A 20,937-nucleotide genomic window follows, 5' to 3' on the forward strand; every position below is an offset into this window, starting at 1 on the left:
CAGGTAGGCAGATAACCTGAGGTCAGGAGTTTGAGACCAGCCTGGACAACATGGCAAAACCCTGTCCCTACTAAAAATACAAAAATTAGCTGGGTGTGGTGGTGCACATCTGTAATCCCAGCTACTGCGGAGGTGGAGGAAGGAGAATAGCTTGAACCTGGAAGGTGGAGGTTGCAGTGAGCTGAGATTTCACCACTGTGCTCCAATCTTGGTGACAGAGCGAGACTGTGTGTCAAAAAAAAAAAAAAAAAAAAAAAATCATTCTGTGTCCTAGGGTGAATGTACCTAACTTTCTAAAATTTCTAATAGGTATTAAGTTGGTTAATATCACTTTGCTGCTTTTGTAAGTTAAATATGGTTAACTATTGGCAATTTCATGTAGTTCAACCTAAGAAAAGGTACAATTTAAGTTTTTAAGTGAAATAAGAGCCAGGAGCGGTGACCTACTTTACTCCTATAATCCCCACACTTTGGGAGGGTGAAGCAGGAGGATCACTTTAGCTCGAGACCAGCCTGGGCAATATAGCAAGACCCCATCTCTACAAGAAAATAAAAAATAAATTAAAAAGTTATGGCTGGGCGCGGTGGCTCACGCCTGTAATCCCAGAATTTTGGGAGGCCGAAGTGGGTGGATCATGAGGTCAGAAGTTCAAGACCGGTCTGGACAACATGGTGAAACCCCTTCGCTACTAAAAATATAAAAAATTAGCTGGACATAGTGGCACGTGCCTGTAGTCCCAGCTACTTGGGAGGCTGAGGCACGAGAATCGCTTGAACCTAAGAGGCAGATGTTGTGGTGAGCCAAGATCACGCCAGTGTACTTCAGCCTGGGGGACAGTGCAAGACTCCGTCTCAAAAAAAAAAAAAAAAAAAAGCTAAAAACGGAAATAATTTAATATACGTGTTGTACCGGGGATGAGAACTGGGGGTGGGGGACCAGCATGTGCACAGTACTGGTTCATCAAATAAGAGAGACTGAGTAAAATCAGACACCTGCAGCCCAAGTATTCTCCAGTACGCTTTCAGTGAGTCTTTGTTTATATAACAGCTGTACTGAGGATGACCCACATACCACACATTCCACCTATGTAAAGTGTGCTGGCCTGGCTCAGTAGCATGCCTATCATCCCAGCACTTTGGGAGGTGAGGTGGACAAACTGCTTCAGTCCAGGACTTTGTGACCAGCCTGGGCAACATAGCGAGACCCCATCTACAAAAATATTAGCCAGTGTGGTAACATGTGCCTGTCATCCCAGCTACTTGGGAGGCTAAAGTAGGAGGATCACCTGAACCTGGGGAGATGGAGGCTGCAGTGAGCTGAGATTGCATCCGTGTACTCCAGCCTGGGTGACAAAGTGAGACTCTGTCTCAGAAATAAAGTCTACAAGTTGTTGATTTTTTTTTTGTATATTCACAGAGTTGTGCAACCACTGTTGCCATCAATTTCAGAATGTTATCATTACTCCTAGAAAGAGACCCTGTACGCATTAGTGGTCATTCCCATATCCTGCTAATCCCTTATCCCTAGGGAACCCCTAATCTACCCTCTGTCCCCATGGATTTGCCTATTCGGGGCCTTTCCTGTCAGTGGCAGCATAGAGTATGTGGTCTTTGGCGTCTGGCTCCTTTTGCTTTGCACAGCATTTTCAAGCGTCATTCCTAATGCAGCGTTTATTGTTCCATTGTATGGAGGGGCCGCGTTTTGTTTCTCCATTCATCATGCATGGGCCTTTGAGTTGTTTCTACCTTTTGGCTGTTATGTGTACATACTGCTGTGAAAGCTCTATATAAGTTTCTGTTGAGCATGTATTTCTTCTGGGTATCTACCTGGGAGTGGAATTGCTAGGTCGTACAGTCCCTCTGTGTTTAGCCTCTTGTGAACCTTCAAACTGTTTCCAAAGCACCTGCACCTCTGGGTCCCACTGGCAGCGGAGGAGGGTTCTGATTTCCCCCACATCCTCGCCAGCACATGTTGTTCTGTGACTTTAGGTTTGCATCCATCCCAGTTGATATTGTAACAAAACTTGCCCAGCAGGGTGAGATATCTGTAGAGGACAGGAAAAGGGCTGTTTTGTTAGTGGCTTGGCCTATCAGCCATGGTCGTTTTTTTCAAAAGCTCCTGAGGAAACCCCGTGTAGTGCGTGAGCCACAGCACGCTCAGCCGAGCACCCTGCACCCCTACTGGCTGCAGCCCTTGCTGGTGGCTGGCGGGAGGGGAGGGCTTGATCTGTAACTTGTTTCCAGGATGTGAAATAGTCACCCCTGCCTCCGTGTCTCATCTGCCGCATGCCCCTTTCTCCGCAGGCGTGACCATGAAGCTCATGGACGAGGTTGCTGGGATCGTGGCTGCACGCCACTGCAAGACCAACATTGTCACAGCTTCTGTGGACGCAATTAATTTTCATGACAAGATCAGAAAAGGTAACCACTCTTCTGGCAAAGACGAGGGAGGCAGTGGCCTTCAACTGCTTGGGTCCCTGTACCAGTTTGTTTTCTGTTCACACCCAGGGTCACGTGGGCCATGGCATGTGCCCGTCTGCCACAGGGAACAGGAAGCTGAGGTTTCTTGCTTTGTCCTTGCTGTTTGTCGACTTGATGTTTCAATCTGGTAAAATCCTTGACTCAGATATGATGGGGCCGTTATCCTCCTAAAGACCTGCCTAAACTCACCCTCTGAAAACGCTCCACAGACAGAGCTCTGGGAAGGTCCTGTGCCTACAGCTGCCACGACCCTGGACACCAAGCACATTTCATTTTGGGAGTGGAATTAATGATTCATGATTTAGGCAGTGACAGGGTCAGTACAGAAAAGCCCACAGGAGCCCCTCCTCGGCCAGCCCTGCCCACGCCACCCAGGGCAGCACTGGCATTGGGTGGTTTTTCCCCATGTCAAAAATCCAACCCCAGCCACCTGGCCCCTGCTGGAAACGGTGCCTGCTGTCCCTGGGGTGCGTGTGCCAGCTTGAGAGGCCAGAGGCCTCTGCAGTTTGTATGAGCAGAGATCACCATGCTTGTCTTACATTAGTGTTCTCTGCAGAAGTAAAGTGAAGTGCACCCGACACGTAGTGATTTCTGTCAGTGTCACGTCTGCTGAGATGAGGCCGTGCACACCCCCTGCAGCAGCACTGCCTCGCAGGCTAAGGGTGGTGTCAGCATTGTCAGGGCCTGGTGCTGATTCTGAGGACACCTCCCTCACTAAAGCGGCTGGTTAGAGGAGCTGTTGGCTGAGACCAGCCCCGTGTCGTGGGAAGCAAGAGAGTAGAAGAAGTGCAAGCTTGGCCCTCCTTGCCACAGTTCCTGCCCACCAGAGCCTGAGTAGGGGCAGACTCCCAGGCCCTGGGCAGGCCAGCCTTGGTGCTCTCTCCGGCAGCTACTACCACATAACACGCCTGGCAACGGGAGACCCAGGACTGGGGCAGAAGCACCTGAGATTGGAACAGTAGAGGGCTGCCTCCCTTCCTGAAATTACTGAGAGCAGGATAGGCTCGCACATGCTGGATTTTGGATGCTTTGGGGTGAGGAGAAGGAAGGTCTCTGGCATTGCTTTCTTCCACTTTGCAGAATCCTTTTTTTTCCCCACAACACGGTCTCATTCTGTCACCCAGGCTGGAGTGCAGTGGCGTAATCTGCTCACTGTAGCTTGAACTCCCGTGTTCAAGCGATCCTCCCACCTCAGCCTCTCAGGTAGCCGGGACTACAGGCCAGCTCCACCGTAACTGACTAATTTTTGTATTTTGTATTTTTTGTAACAACAGCAGCTCACTCAAAATCTTTTCTTAACTGATAGATGTTTGCCACAAACCTAGATCACAATGTCATTTTAGAATCTACCCAAAACAAGTGGGTCCCGTATGTTTTAGCTTGTCCACCACAGGCCTGCGCGGTGCGTGGCAGTGCCTGACGCGGCGGGATAATCCGTGGCATCGTATTCCATGCTGCTTTTTCTAGGACTCATGCCTGGGTAAATCACGATTAGGGTGACCTTGTGAAATACAGATGCACAGCCCATAGTGGGAAACATGCACATTCCGTAGGACTCGCCGTGCTCAGTTGTCCCTGAGTGTCCTTGGAGAACTGTCAGGAAAGAAATAGACTTTCCGGCCGGGCGCGGTGGCTCACGCCTGTAATCCCAGCACTTTGGGAGGCCGAGACGGGCAGATCACAAGGTCAGGAGAGCGAGACCACCCTGGCTAACATGGTGAAACCCCGTCTCTACTAAAAATACAAAAATTAGCCAGGTGCGGTGGCGGGCGCCTGTAGTCCCAGCTACATGGTAGGCTGAGGCCGGAGAATGGCATGAACCCGGGAGGCGGAGCTTGCAGTGAGTGGAGATTGCGCCACTGCACTCTAGCCTGGGCAACAGAGCAAGACTCTGTCTCAAAAGAAAAAAAAAAAGAAATAGACTTTCCAAGATGGTCACTCTGTTTCCTAAATGTCAGCCCCAGTCATCAGATGTTCTCTGCACAAAGCCCAGCGAAGCACTCAAAGAATGAAAAGGCAAGCTTTGTTAGAAATGTGGAAGCCGTTCAAGGGGGATCCTCCCGTCCAAAGTCCCCAGCTCGGCCAGGCACAGTGGCTCACACCTGTACTCAGCACTTTCAGAGGCCAAAGTGGGTGGATCACTTGAGCCCAGGAGTTCGAGACCAGCCTAGCCAACATGGTGAAACCCCATCTCTACTAAAAACACAAAAATTAACCAAGCGTGGTGGTGGGTGCTTGTAAACCCAGCTACTTGGGAGGATGAAGCATGAGAGTCGCTTGAACCCGGGAGGTGGAGGTTGCAGTGAGCCGAGATTACACCACTGCACTCCAGCCTGGGCAACAGAGCAAGACTCTGTCGCAAAAAAAAAAAGTCCCCACCCTCAACTCCTTGTACAACCAGAGTTAACTATTAAGGGAGAGTGCTAGGAGGTGTGTCGTGGTTCTTGGTCAATAGGAATCATTAGTTTTAAGGGAAAACCAGGGACTGCAGTCCGGGTCGAATGCTTTTAACAGGAATTAACTTAGCAACCTAGAAGACATCTGGGGCAACTCGGACGAGGAGCCGCTTTGACAAAGACTTTCCACAAGGCTTACAGGAGGGGACCTTCATTTTCAGAAGCCAGAATTCCTGGCAGGACATTCACTTGCATTGGCTTCCTTCACGCAGTGAGGATGCAGGGCAGGCTGGGTGGGCTCGCCTGATTCCTGCTGTCCTGAGCCACACCCAGGGCCTGACAGTGGGCCACCCAGGCCCCCACCTCGTCTTGGCTTTGGCCAGGGCCTCCTGGGTAAAGCACTGGGCCCTTACTAGGAACAGAAAGACTGTTGTTTTCTTCGATGACATCTTGTTTTGTGTATAGAGGAATTTGGACCAAACTGAAATAGCAGCCATGGAGTCTGGCCTGTTTCTGTGCCAGCGTCCTCCAGGGCCCCCTGGACGCTGTCACATCCGGGGGCCATTGAGTGCTGTCACACTCGTGTGTTGTTTTCCAGAGGATTGTCGCACCTGCCAGGTCATTTGCAGGGAGGCGAGGGCTGTCCTGGCCGAGTGGGGCCTGGGTTGTCAGAGCAGGGTATCGTGCTTGCCCCAGGACACTGCACCTTAGATCAGCGCGCTGCCTCCCACGCTTGCCCCTCTGTAGGGAAACAGAGCGAGGCTGTGGGGAGAGGCACAGCCCCCGCTGGCTCTGGGTTCTGGGTGGAACTGGGCGGGTGTGTGAGAAACCGCACGGGGCTGGCCTCACAGTTTCAGTGTGACTTTCTCACGGACTCTGCTGGGGCCGCTGTACACCCTCGAGCCCCACACCTGCCTCTCACTTCGACCATACCATGAAGGAGGCCTCGAGGGCCAGACCCTGCTGCCCTGTCGGGCGGGGGCACACATTCTTGTGGACTGTCCAAGTCAGTGTCAGGAGCCCAGGGAGCTGCTGGCAGGCACGGAAACCTCACCTCGGGTTGCACGTGGTGCCTGGCAGAGCTGTGTACTATAGAGAATGGGCATTGCTTTCTGGTGGGCTCAGAACAATAGGCATCTGTTCGCCCCCAGTTCTAGAGGCCAGAATTCTGAAATCAAGGTGTCAGCAGGGCCAAGGTCCCTCTGAAGTCTTCAGGGAAGGATCCGTCCCCGCCTCTTCCAGCTTCTGGGAGCAGCAGCTGTTCCTTGACGTTACTTGGCTTGTGGCTGCGTCACTCTGGTCTGTCTCTGTGGTCACAAGGCCTCCTCCTCTGTTTCTCCTCCTCTGTCTCTTATAAGGACACTTATCATAGGATTTAGTACACACTTGGAGAATCTGGGGTGATCTCATCTCAAGACGTTTTGCTTAATTATACTTGTTAAGGTATAATTAAGCAAAGGTATGGTGGCTCAATCCTGTAATCCCAGCACTTTGGGAGGCTGAGGCGGGCAGATCACGAGGTCAGGAGGTCGAGACCATCCTGGCTAACACGGTGAAACCCCCATCTCTACTAAAAATACAAAAAGTTAGCCGGGCGTGGTGGCGGGTGCCCATAGTCCCAGCTACTCAGGAGGATGAGGCAGGAGAATGGCGTGAACCCGGGAAGTGGAGCTTGTGGTGAGCCGAGATTGCGCCACTACACTCCAGCCTGGGCGACAGAACAAGACTCCATCTTAAAAAAAAAAAAAAAGGCCCCATTCTGAAGTTGTGAGTAGATGTATCATTTGGGGACCCACTTTCTCTCCTTAAAGCTCAACTCGTGTAGACACTAGCTCACTTCCACTTTTAGAAAACCATGAACTTGGTAAAATCCCCTCTGGGATTTACCAGTCCCAAGCGGCCTCTGTCTCAGTGGATGTGGGACCCACTCTTGTGAAAGCCAGCAGTGAGATTGGCGTCAGCCTGGAGAAGGGGCCACTCTGAGGAATGCAGGGGGAATGACCGCAGCAGGCCCCCAGCCCCCCACTTTTGAGAAGAGCAGTCAGACAGCTGGGAAGGGGGCTGGCTCTGGACCCTGACTCCAGAAAGCACCCCCACTAGAGCCAAATGAGCGTCTCTACAGTTAGCAGGCCTGGGGGCTACTGACGAAGGACTGGGGTCTTTCCTCTAAATGGCAGGGAGTCGGGGTCAGTGTCAAAAGTGAGAACGGATGTGACGTCTCCTCCATAAGCCCCAGAAGGCAGCGGTTTTTTAATGACAAGAAATTGTTGCATAGACCGAGGGTTGCAGTTCTTTGTGTTGGGGCATTGTATTAGTATTAACCTTAAGTCAAGTATAAATTTAATCTGCGTAAGGATTACTTTTAAAATCATACGTTTATGGAAAGATGCCTGCAGGTGGACTGGGCACATCCAGGTGGTTGGAGCCCTAGGGCACAGCAGGGCCATGGCAGCCGTTCACAGCCTGCGCCCCCTCATGTGAGCAGCCCTGAGAGGCCACTGGTCCCCCTGGGAGGAACCCCCTACCTCCCACAGGCTGATCTGCCACAGTGGGGAAAAGCCCAGGAGTTGAGACCTGTTGCCAGTCATGTGGCTTCCGTGAGTTCCCTGGGGCTGCTGCAACATTTCCATACATAGTAGCTTAAAACAGCCCGCGCTCGCCCTCCTGTAATTCTGGAGGTCAGAAGTCTAAGGCAGGTCCACAGGCTGCATCCCACCAGCAGGCTGGAGGGAAGAATCCATGTCTCGCCTTTCCCAGCTTCTGAGCCGTCCACATTCCTCCGCTCATGGCACCGGCCAACCTCCAGCCTCTCCTAACATCATCCCATTCCCCACCTCGAGCTGAGACTCCTGCCTCTCTCTCATAGGACCCCTGTGATTCTACCAGGCCACCCGGCTACCCCAGAACAATCTTCCTGTCTCCAGGGCTGTCACTTAGTCAATGTCTGCAGAGTACCATTTGCCATGTGAGGTCAAAGGTTCTGTGGTTCGGGTGTGGGCATCTTTTGGGAGCACATTATTCTTTCTTAGCAGGTGGAAGGTGGTTTTCTGATTTGCCCATTTCAGCATATTTTATTAGAAAAATAGCTGGGCCTGGGCACGATGGGTCACGCCTGTAGTGTTGGCTACTTAAGATGCTAAAGTAGGAGGATTGCTTAAGTCTAGGAGTTCGAGACCAGCGTACGCAACACAGTGAGACCCCTGTCTCTTTAAAAACAAAACAAAGGCCGGGTGCGGTGGCTCAAGCCTGTAATCCCAGCACTTTGGGAGGCCGAGACGGGTGGATCACGAGGTCAGGAGATCGAGACCATCCTGGCTAACACGGTGAAACCCCGTCTCTACTAAAAAATACAAAAAACTAGCCGGGCGAGGTGGCGGGTGCCTGTAGTCCCAGCTACTTGGGAGGCTGAGGCAGGAGAATGGCGTAAACCCGGGAGGCGGAGCTTGCTGTGAGCTGAGATCCGGCCACTGCACTCCAGCCTGGTCGACAGAGCGAGACTCTGTCTCAAAAAAAAAAAGGCAAAAAAAAAAAACCAAAAAACAAAATAAAGCAGGCTGGTCACAGTGGCTCACGCTTGTAATTCCAATACTTTGTGAGGCTGAGGCGGGAAGATCACTTGACCCCTGGAGTTTGAGACCAGCCTGGGCAACACGGTGAGACGCCATCTCTACAAAAAATTTAAAAATTATCTGGGCTACTCAGGAGGCTAAGGAAGGAGGATCACATGAGCCCAGGAGGCAGAGGCTGCAGTGTGAGCCGTGATTGCGCCACTGCGCTCAGCCTGGGTGACAGAGTGAGACCTTGTCTCAATTTAAAAAACAAAACAGGCTGGGCCTGGTGGCTCACATCTGTAATCCCAGCACTTTGGGAGGCTGAGGCAGTCTGATCACCTGAGGTCAGGAGTTTGAAACCAGCCTGACCAACATGGTGAAACCCCATCTCTACTAAAAATACAAAAGTTAGCCGGGTGTGGTGGCAGATGCCTGTAATCCCAGCTACTTGGGGGGCTGAGATAGGAGAATCGCTTGAACCCAGGAGGCAGATGTTGCAGTGAGCCGAGATCGTGTCACTTCACTCCAGCCTGGGCGACAGAGCCAGACTCCGTCTCGAAAAAAAAAAAAAAAAAAAAAAAAAACACAAAACAGTGGGAATGTGGAATGGAGACGCCGGACCTGCGGGGTGGCTTCTCCAGATTTAAGGCAGGAAGTGCTTTGGTTTCTCTCCTTCAGCCTCCCGTAAAACTGCCTCCTTGGGAGAGTGATCTTTTGTGCGATATCGGCCAAGTGCCAGGCCCCGTGGCTGTGGCTTCCCCTTGCTCAGGTGGAGTATCTGTCAGGAAGTTACACGGGCAGCTTTGCTTCATCCAGACATTGGCCCAGGGGTTCAGAAGATAACTTTGAGTTTCAGCCACGAAGGGCGTGTGCCTAGGAGGAACTTACAAACTTGGGGTACTTGTCATGACTGGGAAGGGCCTCACCAGCAGCCACAGAGGCCACTGCCACCCTGCCGTGGGCCCAGCTCTGTTGGCTGCAAATTCGGCACTTACGAACCAGACTCTTCCAGGATGCCCCACACTTGCCTGGGCCACAGAGGGCCACCTCTGTTACCCTCACCCCTCACCAGCCCGACCCAACACCACCTCCATTGTCACAGCCTTTTGACGCCAGGGACCTGCTGTTCCTCTGCTCACAGCCTCCGTGGCTGCCTGGGACACACCACAGTCAGCTCCAGTCCCTCCAGCTGGTATTTCAGGTCTGCTAGGACAGGCTGCCACTTATCATAGCTGTCCCCTTACACCTGTGCACCAACTGGCACGGCCAAGCACCTATGGGGTCCTTAGCAGGTATGTGGCAAGTTAAACTCTCACCAGGCAGTTGGAGCGAAGGAAGGACCGCTTCATCCATGTGACTGGATCTCATGGGAAATGTGAAGTGCCCACCCAGCAAAGGCACGTGGAGTTCCCAGGCCAGCAACGGAGTAGGTGCTGGGGATGCGAGGGCCGTGACAGGCCGGAGCCCGCACCCAAGGGACCAGCATAGGGGAAGGCACATGGAGCCCAGCCCACTGGCACCCACAGAGCGGGAGAGCCTCCGCCCCCCAGGCAAGCAGAGGAGCCCCTAATGGGAGCTGCGGGGTCACTTGCTGTGTGGATTTTTTTTTTTTTTTTCAGTTGAGACATTAAAATGCCCAGAGATAGCTGGTGTGAAAAAGTTCTATCGTTACCTTCAGTGTAATCGTTTTGGAAGCACTTGGTGAGAAAACATAAAGTTGACGTTTTCTTGGGGAGAAACGATCTCCACTATTAGGGTGAAAAATGAGTAGTCTTCTAGAAAAGGCCTCGGGGTGTGTTATGTAAGAAATACGAAGTCAGTTCACTGTTTCCAGGCTTTTCTTACGAAAGTTAACAACCACAGCTCTTTTTGGAGTGTAAACGCTGAGCTTTTCCTAAACTCTGAAACACTTGGCAACCTCTCCGTCTTGCTAACAGCTTTTTTTTTTTTTTTTTTTTGGTATTATTTTGTTTTCTTTTCCAAATCTCTGGCATACTGCTAAAATCTGGCTGCTGCCGCCCCTGGAGAGACGCCCGTCTGCTGGGGGAGTCAGGCTGGGGTACCTGCCAGTGCTCACGGGCTGTGCCATTCCAGGCAGGCTCAACAAGTACTTAAAAACAGAAAGCGGCTGTAATTCATAATTCGGCTCACTACAGGCACCGATATATTTAACTGTACCTAATATGACATACTTGATGCCAGGCATTGTGCTACGTGCTTCATAACATTTACTTCTCACGCAGCCCAGTGAGACAGGGACTGTCGCTACCTCGCTGTCTTTCCCATTTGGAAGCTGCAGTTCTGAGGGGTTAAGGAAGCTGTTCACGGCCATGGAGCTGGTTCCAGGTGGGGCTGGGAGGGCAGGCCCAGCAGTCGGTCTTTGGGACCAGAGCTCTGAGCTCATGCTTTGGTCCCCAACGACCTGGCCTGAACACCACCCGGCATCCGCTGTCAGGACCTGGAGTGTGAGTGATGAAGCTTGATCCTCGTTGATCACACACGGCTACAGCCACCTTTGAGGCCTGCGCTGGACTGTTGAGTGACTGCAGCTGGTCCCCGTGCACTTGTGCCGGAACTCCTGGCTCTCAGCAGCTTGAAAATGCATCGTTAAGGGCTCCCACAGTTAGCGGGCTCAGGCCCCAAGGAAGACACTGCTGGGTGGTGTCCCTCCCGATGGCTTCAGCGCAGGGGCCCTTTGTGCTGCTGAGTTCAGAGGCAGTCGGAGACAGACACTGCCATCTCGAGCCTGCCTGTGCTGCTGTCTCAGGGTCCTTGACCTAGTCAGGTCTGCAAAGTCCTTTTTGCTGTGTAAGGTCACATGTTCAAAGGTCCAGAAGAGGGGGGGACATCTCCCAGGGTCACTGTTCTTCCTCCCACAGTAGGTAGGTAGTCCTACCTGACTTAAAGAGACAACCAAGGCTCCAGCCACCTGTGCACTCTGCTTCCTCCTCCTCCAAGCCCTGTGGGCAGGCAGGGACCCTGGAGAGGGAGAAGGGCCTCCTCAGCCCTGGGTGGTTTCAAGGCAGCTGGAGAGGAAGCGCCCCCTCGCCCTGTCCAGGCCCTTCAGCCACAGACATCGGGCCCCTGAGAAGTTTGGGAGGTTCGGGAGAAGGGAGTAGAGGCAGCGAGCCTTCCTGCTCCCCCAGCCTCTCGGAGTGTTTGCACTGGAACCCAGGGCCGGAGGGACCTTATGGATTGGGGTCCTGTGAGCACAGCTGAGCCCCGCCTCTTAGACCACGCTCATGGTGGGGGGTGCGGCCCGCAGTGTTCAGCACAGAATATACACAGCCAGACCATGTCGGAGCTGCTACAGCCGCTCCCATCCTGGAGCCCAGGGATCGTGGGTAGGGTTTATTTTTGTTTGTTTGTTTGTTTTGAGACGGAGTCTTGCTCTGTCACCCAGGCTGGAGTGCAGTGGTGCGATATCAGCTCACTGCAAGCTCCGCCTCCCGGGTTCACGCCGTTCTCCCGAGTAGCTGGGAATACAGGTGCCTGCTACCACGTCCGGCTAATTTTTTGTATTTTTTAGTAGTGACGGGGTTTCGCCGTGTTAGCCAGGATGGTCTCGATCTCCCGACCTCGTGATCCACCCACCTTGGCCTCCCAAAGTGCTGGGATTACAGGCGTGAGCCACCACGCCCGGCCGGTGGGGTTGTTTTTAAAGCTTCACGAGCTGAAAAGATGAAACCTCCCTTACTGATGCAATAGCCCATCGTACTCAGTTGGACAGCATGGGAAGCAGCTTCTTGCCTGGTGTAAATGTGTCTGCTGAGAAAAAGCAAACCATAGGGAGTGATTTGTTTCAACGTTGCTTCTTATTCCTTCGTGGTATGATTGCTTTTACCCCCTGCAAGCCTCTCCAGCGGAGCCCGTGGGGCACACTCAGGCCCCACCCCAAATTCCTGTCCTGGGCCTGTCTGGTGACATAATGAATGTGGGCAGCTGACATCAATATTGCCTCGCAGCAAGAATAGACCCACATGGGTTGACTGTGTCTCCTTTAGAAATGTGGAAGAATTTACCCCCCAAACGCCCAGGAGGCCTGTGGAGCCCCTGATGAAGGAGAGCCACTGTGAGTGGGTCGTGGCTGGGTCTCCTGCTGCCCTGCATTCTCTGAAGCTGGGTGCATAGGGAAAGCATTTGCAGATGAGGAAACTGAGGCACAGTGCAGTCTCCTGGCCTGCCCCTGTTCAGTGGCCAAGCCTGGATTTAAACCCAGGCCCATCTGACTCCAAAGCCGTGGAACTCAGGGCTCCTCCTGCACGGCTGTGTCGCCTCCGGAGACTGGCCTTGACACGTATTTGCTGCAGGGCCTCGAAGAGCCCTGCCTTTCCTGGTGAGACACTTTGTCATGAATGTCTGGCTTCATCAGGGCCCTGGCTGCTGTTCCTGCAGAGAGGTTCAGAGAGGACCAGGCGCTCCCCTCTGGCCGCCTTCCCCAGAACTAAACAAGCAGCCACACCTGTCCGAGGTGGGCACTGATCCCCCGCTCGGTGGGAGATGCTGTTCTTGGTTAATCCGTTTTCACCCCAAGCTGGTCCCACCCATCTTTTAAATAAACCCCAGCCACCTCAACTGCAGGTGCATTTGGACGGGTGATGTGGTGGAGCCATCCCAAGGCAGCGCCTCCACTTGTGGGTTGATTGTCAGGACCAAGAGGTCTTTTTGCCCCCACAGAGCCCTCCGAGTCTTGGCTGCCTTGTCATGGCAGGGCCTGGCACTGCTTGGGGTTGTGTTTGCTTTGCTGGTTTGCTTTGCTGGTTTCTGAGGCAGGTGTGTGGAAGTGGATTTGGGGTTCTCTCCCCTTCCTTGGATGGGCCCCGCAATGTCCCAACTTTGCCTAGTGCCAGGTTCACCACAGGGTACGGACAGACACTACTGGTATACAGGGCAAGTGCGGACCCCCTTCCTGCCCTTCTCATGCCTAGGGGGAGGGCTGAATCAAGGCAGGCTTCGTGGGAAGGAGGCCTGAGCTCCCCTCATTGCTGGGAGATCCTGGAGCATCCTGACCTCCGCGTGACGCGGCCAGGTCTGCAGGCAGTGCTTGTTGGGCCCTGCCTCTGCCTTTCGTGTCAGGTTCAGTGCTCCCGAGAGCCACCGGGACACGTTGTCTTCAGCTCTCTGATGCATGACCAGCCTCACCCGCCTCCACATTTGGTGGAGGGACCTGTGGGCACGGTCATGATTTGACTGGCAGCCTGGATGATCCAGGCTCTGACCTAGTGGAGGAATGACAGCGTGTTGCCGTGCTGTGGAGGAATTGGCAGGAAGGGTGGAGCCAGTCTGGGCTGCCCCATGGGCAGGTGATGGCCAGCACTTGACTGCCCCCAGGCTCTCCACCCGCTTGCAGGGAGGCAGGGAGGTGGACAGGTGTGGGACTCCAGGGCGGGCTGCTCCCAGGAGTGGCACTGAAGTTGAGACTGGAAGGAAGTACCAGCCAGCAGGGCTTGGAAGGGGCTGTTGGCCATGCTCCTGGGCACTCCTGATCCTGGCCTGCTCAGCATCTGCTCCAGGAGGATGCAAACCTGGGGCTCTAATGGGGCTCTGGCCAGCTTGAGTCTGTGGTGGCCTGGTGTCCACATGTGACCCACACCCAGCCCTCGTGGGTCTCCAGAGGGTTCCAGCCTGTCAACTGGATACTTGCTTTGGGCCCCCTGGGCCCGGCCCTGCCCTCATGGGACTTCCAGGCTAGACGGAGACAGACATCAGTGAAACAGACAAGCCAACAAGTGTGCCAGTACCAATGGGATCACTGGCTCTGCAGGGGCGGAGGACTGTTCTAGAGGGGTGCAGTGGAGGGGGTTGTGCCATCCTGGGCAGCTCCCTGGAGAGGGGATGCTTGAGCCAAGGCACAGAAGATGAACCAGATGGGGGTGGGAGGAGGGCTTTTCCAGAGAGAGGCCACGGGGGCCAGTAGCTTCACGGAGCTCACAGAAGGCCACTCTGGTGGGGTGTGGAAAGCAGGAGGCAGGCCGAGGCCAGTTGCTCAGTACCCCAACCCCATCTGGATGGACCTCCGTCCCCAGGGTGGCCTCGATGCTGCAGGGGGACCTCCATGTGACCTGGAGGAGGCGGAGAGAAGGATTTGGTGTGTGCCTCAGCTGCCATCCTGGAGTTGACAAAGTGCCTGTAGCTGGAATTCTTTTTTTTTTTTTTTTTTTTTGAGATGGAGTTTCACTCTTGTCGCCCAGGCTGGAGTGCAATGGCGTGATCTCAGTTCACTGCAACCTCTGCCTCCCAGGTTCAGGCGATTCTCTTGCCTCAGCCTCCCAAATAGCTGGGATTACAGGCATGTGCCACCATGCCTGGCTAATTTTGTATTTTTAATAGAGACAAGGTTTACCATGTTGGTCAGGCTGGTCTCAAACTCCTGACCTCAAGTGATGAGCCCGCCTTGGCCTCCCAAAGTGCTGGGATTATAGGTATGAGCCACTATGCCCAGTCTGTAGCTGGAATTCTTCAGGAAGGGCTGGAGCAGGAACAGAGCCCTGGGGGTGGGAGCTGGTCCCCCCAAGGTCTCCTGGGACGGTCCCTTCCCAGAGGCTGCCTGTGAGACCCTGGTGTCATGTGTGGGATGTGCCTTCTGAGCCCAGGGTCTAGGAGACGGGACACCCTAAGCCAGGGCCCCTGGAAACTCTGGGCTCTCTCCTGGTGACTGGGACTTGTGATTCGTCTGTCAACCCTAGGTTTCAAATTAAGTCCCAGCCAGTGACCACATCAGGTTTCCAGTTTTGTTTTTTTTTTTTTTTCTGAGACAGAGTCTTGCTCTGTCACCCAGGCTAGAGTGCAGTGGTGCGATCTCAGCTGACTGCAGACTCCACCTCCTGTGTTTAAGCAATGCTCCCACCTCAGCCTCCCGAGTAGCTGGGACCACAGGCGTGCACCACTATGTCCAGTTAGGTTTCCAGCTTTAAAGTATCTTTGTCTTGCCAGCCAACCTTATGACCTGTGTCTTGTTTAGAATAATGATGTTGCTCTCTGAAGGGTGAAAAGTCTCAGGTTTTGGTTGTAATTGAAAGTTTTCCTGACATTTATGAAGTGTTAATTGTATTATGGACCACAAGAGGTTCTCCTAGACAGCATTCTCTTCTTTTTGTTGTTACATCTAATGCTTTTATAATCAATCTACTTAGTTGTTTAAAGTCATTGTTGATTGCTGTTAGGAGTTTCTTCAGATTTCTAACACAGCAATTACGTCACGAGTAGCCAGGATCTGGCCATGGCAGCGGTGGCCGAGGGGGGGTCTTCATGGGTAACATCAAGAGCATGTTTTTGGAGCCTGGGCGAAGTGGCTTACACCTGATTATAATCCCAGCACTTTGGGAGGCCAAGGCAGATGGATCACTTGAGGCCAGGAGTTCTAGACCAACCTGGTCAACAAGGCAAAACCTCATCTCTACCAAAGATACAAAACTAGGCGGGGCGTGGTGGTGCACACTTGTAATCCCAGCTATTTAAGTGACAGGCATGACAGTCGCTTAAACTTGGGAGACAGAGGCTGCAGTGAGCTGTGATCGTGCCACTGCACTCCAGCCTGGGCAACAGAGCGAGACTCCGCTTCAAAAACAAAAGCACGTTTTCTGTTGCTCCTCAAAACTAAGAGCCAGTGTTCGAAGACTCCTAGAACCTGCCCTCCTGCAGGCACCACGCTCATGGGTGGCCCCGGTGTGTGACCCTGTGGCCTCAGGAAAGTTCTTGTTGGTTTCTGCTCATGGAAAGGGCTTGTTCCTGCTTTTTGGCCTGTGACTCCCAAGTGTGATACATGGTTGTTGGTGAGGGATGTGGGCAGGGCATGTGGGGAAGAAGGGAGAGATACTGGGAGACCCTCAGGGCTGACCCGTTGAACCTTCTAGCTCCTTAGCTGGGGCCTGGCCCATGGCCTGCCCTCCTCCCGGGGTGTGTCTTGTGACTGCAGGCGCTTTGCACAGGACTCTATACCTTACAGCTCACGTAATGCCTGCTGGCGCTGACCACACAGCTCCTTCCTCCTCTCCCAGCACTGGCACGAAGCACTCCCTGTAAGTATGAAGTTGAATGTAGCTTGGATCGTTCTGATACTTTTTAACATGGAATAACCGCTCTTGCCTCTGACCTGCTAACCGCCCCCCAACAGCCACCACCTGGCCGCTTTCTCACTCTGGGTCTCTAAACCTGCCTTTTGAGGCCAGTCTCGGTGGAGCTAGGACACTGGGGGTTCCAGAGGCCACGTTAAAAGGTCCCTGAAGCCAGATCTATTTCCTGGGGAGGAAGTCCCAGCAGCCAGAGTCGGGCAGGGATTTCCTTGAGCCTGGCCCAGAATAGAGGCCACGCTGGGCCGCCTGGGAGGACATTCTGACCGCAGGGCAGCACTTGCCCCGGAAGTCCTCAGGAGTTTCTGCAGCCCAGTGGCCAGTGACGTCGACGGTGACACCTTCCCGGGGCCCCAGGTCAGCTCTTGGCTTGAGTCCTTCCCTCCCGTAGCTATCCCCCTGGCAGGGTGCCTCATGCCTGCCTATAGGGAAGAGCTGAGCTCCCTGAGATTAAGGGATTATGTCGAGGCCAGGTGGGAGGACGGAGCCCATACCGGGGAGGGTGGCGGGGGCAGAAAAGCAGCTCTGAGTCAGGAAGCTTCTGCCAGGATGGACTGTCGTGCCCCGGGGAGCATGGGGTCTACAGAGAGGTTGGTTAAGGTTGAGGGGGAGAGAGGGACACAGGGACAATGTATGGGAACTGGTAACTTTGGACTTTGTCATGATTCACAGAGAAATGAGGCTGGTGCTTTGAGCATGGAGGACTCTGGCCAAGGGGTGTGGCATCCAACAGCCCAGAGGAGGAAGCTCTGGTCCCGTGGGTGAGACCAGTGGGGCCAGAAGGGAGGCTTGGCATGCAGTCACATACGATTCAGTCCTACCAAGGGGCAAGGGCAGCTGCCTTGTGACCCTGTGTCACCAGAGCCCCTGAGGGTGGGAGTGGCTGTGGAAGGTGATATAAGGTTCTGTCTTGGTGCTTGGAGCAGTGTAGTGGGGCAACTGTGGCTCCGGTGGGCACCAGCAAGGCCAGTGAATGGACAGTGCAGGTTGCAGATTTGACCCTGACCTAAGGAAGGGCAGAGCCAGCTGACACCCAGGGCTCCTGGAAGGCAGACTGCGGCCTCCCCTGGCGGGGGCGCAGTAGCTCTAAAAGCCTTTTGGCAGGTGCTGCCGCTCCCGGCTGGGAAAGAGCCTGCCTGTGCGGGGGCTCGAACTCATGGCCACCAAAATCCTTCAGTGCTGAGTTTTTGCATAGATAAACCTGCTCACTAGAAAGATAAACATTCCCGGGCAACTAACGACACGTTCTAATATTCTGTTATTTGAACATCTGGTAGTCAGCCAAGCTGCTGCTTCCCCTAACCAAATGTCTGCCTGCTGGCCACAGAAACACCAATGTCCCCCGCCCGGCCGTGGGGTGGAGGCCGCCCTGACCTCTGCCCTGTCTTCTTCACAGGCTGCGTCATCACCATCTCGGGACGCATGACCTTCACGAGCAATAAGTCCATGGAGATCGAGGTCTTGGTGGACGCCGACCCTGTTGTGGACAGCTCTCAGAAGCGCTACCGGGCTGCCAGTGCCTTCTTCACCTATGTGTCGCTGAGCCAGGAGGGCAGGTCACTGCCCGTGCCCCAGCTCGTGGTGAGTGCACGTCCTTGGAATGGTGGCCCCTCCCTGCCAGGCAGCCCTAGGGTTCCTGTGCTTGGGCCTCCAGGGGGAATCTGTGCCTGCATGAGTCCTGTCTTGTCAGTAGGGGTCAGAGTGGGGCTGGGCCTGGCCACTGCCTGGACCCGTGACCTCGGGCTGCGGGACTGATCCAGTGAGGCCTTGAGAAGGAACGCCTCATAACCAGCGGGGAGGCCTTTGGGCTGTACTCCCAGGGCCCGTGGGGTGGGGCTGGGCAGACAGGACAAAAGAGCAGACCCCTTTACGAGTGCCTTAGCATGACTGCTGCCTGGGCGTCCAGGTCGCCTCTGAGTGTGGCGCCTTGGGGTTCACTAGCATGGTGTACGAATACTGGAGGGGAATGAGGACCGCGCCATGGGTCCCCCATCCCCTGCCGAAGGGCCTGCTGGGAAGCTGGAGGGGTGGGCTCCCTCCAGGTGGCCCTGGCCCGCAGGTCCTGCCCGGTGAGACCAAGCCAGGCTGGTGGGCTCTGGGCCGAGGGTCCCAGCGCCTTGGCCTTTCTCCTCCTCAGGTGGGGTGGGTGGGGTGGGTGTGTGCCGGGCCACACACACTTGCTCAGGGGGGCTGCCCCGAGGTTTCCACATCCTCTGAGCTCCACCATGTTTGAGAACTGGTAGTTCTTCGCCTGGCGTGGACTCTGTGGGTCACAGACGTTGGAAGGGTTTATGCAGCCCAGAGGCAGCTTCCCTGTCTGTGTCATAAGAACAGAGGTTCCCCATCCTGGCCAACCCCAGGGGCTCTGTAGCCTTTGGGCTGGTCCTGATTTCTCTTTGAACTAGCTCTTGTGTCTGTCACTGAGGGGAGCAAGAGGAAAGCAGAGCCGTAGGAGCTTCCTGCCCCTCCGGGGAGCAGAGCAGCTGGGGGGTGGGGGGTGCCCGCAGGCCTGTTGGGAGCTGGCGCTCTCATGGAAGTGGCCAGGCAGGCACCACAGCCCTGCGAGGCTGACCCTGATTCCAGAGGTTCTCAAGGCCCCTGTCCCCGCGGCGTCTGCTCCCCATGCAGACCTGCGAGCATTTGCTGCTCAGCCTCCCAGAGAGGAGAGTTCATTGAAATCCTCTGGAGCAAACAAGCATTGAAAACCCATTCCTCCCGAGGCTGGAGCATGGCCCGTCGCTTCCCCGCGTGGCTGAGGAAGGCTGCCCAGTGGCCCCAGCTGCCTTGTTTCCCAGTCGAGGCTGAGGCCCCTCCAAGCCCCTCTCCCAGCCCTGCCCCTTCCTGGAGTGGAGGAGGTCATGCCTCACCAGGGCCCATGGTGGCAGCGCCAGGCGTGGTATGTGAGCTGTCAGACCCAGCGAGTACCCTCCCCTGCCAACTCCAGGCCAGCTCTTTGCTGCCTCTCCCAGGTCGGGTGGGCTGCGTAGAGGTGCTGATGGTGAACCTAGACTTGAAGGATGAGGACTCGGCCAGGCTGAAAGGAAGGAAAGTGAGTGGTGGGTGGCCCCAGCCCAGCACTAACACAGTGCCTGTGACCCACCCTTGCGCCACTCTCGTGACCAGGCCCCTCTCTGACTTGGGGCTTACGAGGCACGCTCCCCTTCTGGTGGGAGGACTGCTCCATGCCTCCAGCCCCACAGCCTCTTCTGTGGCAAAGTACCCTAGGCTGCCACCCTCCTGCCCTGTCAGGGCTTGCTTTGTTGCCTGCTCCTTTCTCCTTCATCTGCTCCCACCCCTCCCCATTTACTTGTAAGCCTACCTGCCTTGCCCCAGCCCACCGTGCCGCTCATCGGCCCTTGGCAGGATGGCGTCCTCCCTCCATGTCGCCTGGGCTGGTCTGCAGTCGTTCCTCAGCCCCTGACCCTGCTGTGAGGCTCCGGCCTCCTCTGTCCTTGACCTTCAGCCCTGTGTCTGGTTCTCCTTCCACCTTGGACACGCCTTCTCTAAACGTGCCTGCTCTTCTCGGCCACGAGGTATGGGCTCCACTCCCACCCGGGCCCGCTCTGGTCTATTCTGATGGACCTGGCGCCCCTCTCGTGATGCTTTTCAGCATGGCTGCTCTCTGTCCTGATGCTGAATCCCCCACCTGACCCAGGCACATTCCTGAAGCTCTCTCCTTCCCCGCTCTCTACCTCTTCCTGCCTCCTGGACGAACTTTCCCAGCTCTGTCTTCCCTCTGTGGGCAGCGTGGATAGACGCAAGGACACGCCGTGTCTGCCGTCCTCTCCCTGGCTGTAGCACAGCTGACCAGGCCCTCAGTGAAGGCTGTGCTCCCTGGACAGGGAACCCTGTAGTGTCTGTAGGGACACTCTGGCCTCCCTGGCCACCACACAGTCCCCTAACCCTTGGCTTTGACAGGTCCTAGCCTGTGGCCCTTCTCTCCTGGGGTGGTCGGATCCATGGCCTGTGCCTCGAGCATCACCTGTGTGTCGTGTTGACTCCCAAATTGACTTGGGCAGTGCTGCCCCTCAACAGGGTTTCCGAAAGCATCTCAGATACAGTTTGTCCCAAATGAAACTCATTATTCCCCGCTGCAAAAAAATCCCTCTCCGCCTCTGTGCTGCTCTGGAAGTCTGGGAACCCAGCTGGCTCCTCCCCACTGCCCCCATGCCCACGCCCACCAAGTGCCACTCCGCTCCTCTCTCCCTAACAGCTCTTACTGTTCCCATGGGACCCCGGCTCAGTCCCCAGCTGCTCCCTCCTCTGTTCCTGGTGCTCTCAGTCTGACCCTTCCCTGCGGCCCAGGGAACTGGTCATCAAAATCCGAGTCGCTCCGTCTCCCACCGAAATGCACGGTGGCTCCTGCGTGCCCTGGGTGTGGGTGCAGCAAGCTCACTCCCACCCGGTGCCTGTGCACCTGCTGCTCCCGTCTGGGCCGCC

At 55.0% G+C, this 20,937-nt stretch overlaps 1 protein-coding gene across 3 annotated transcripts in view; it reads left to right on the forward strand.

Annotated features, from left to right (window-relative positions):
* The window catches only part of ACOT7 (acyl-CoA thioesterase 7), a 135,492-nt gene that overhangs the window by 100,818 nt on the left and 13,737 nt on the right, over positions 1-20,937 (forward strand). For all 3 annotated transcript variants that reach the window (XM_005544931.4, XM_065530507.1, XM_065530512.1), the window contains exons 7-8: positions 2,305-2,421; positions 17,894-18,078. In XM_005544931.4, the coding sequence (XP_005544988.1) occupies positions 2,305-2,421; positions 17,894-18,078 (302 nt within the window). The remainder of the gene's footprint in view (positions 1-2,304; positions 2,422-17,893; positions 18,079-20,937) is intronic.

The sequence above is a fragment of the Macaca fascicularis genome, chromosome 1 (genome assembly GCF_037993035.2).
Source record: "Macaca fascicularis isolate 582-1 chromosome 1, T2T-MFA8v1.1".
Lineage (NCBI taxonomy): Eukaryota > Metazoa > Chordata > Mammalia > Primates > Cercopithecidae > Macaca > Macaca fascicularis.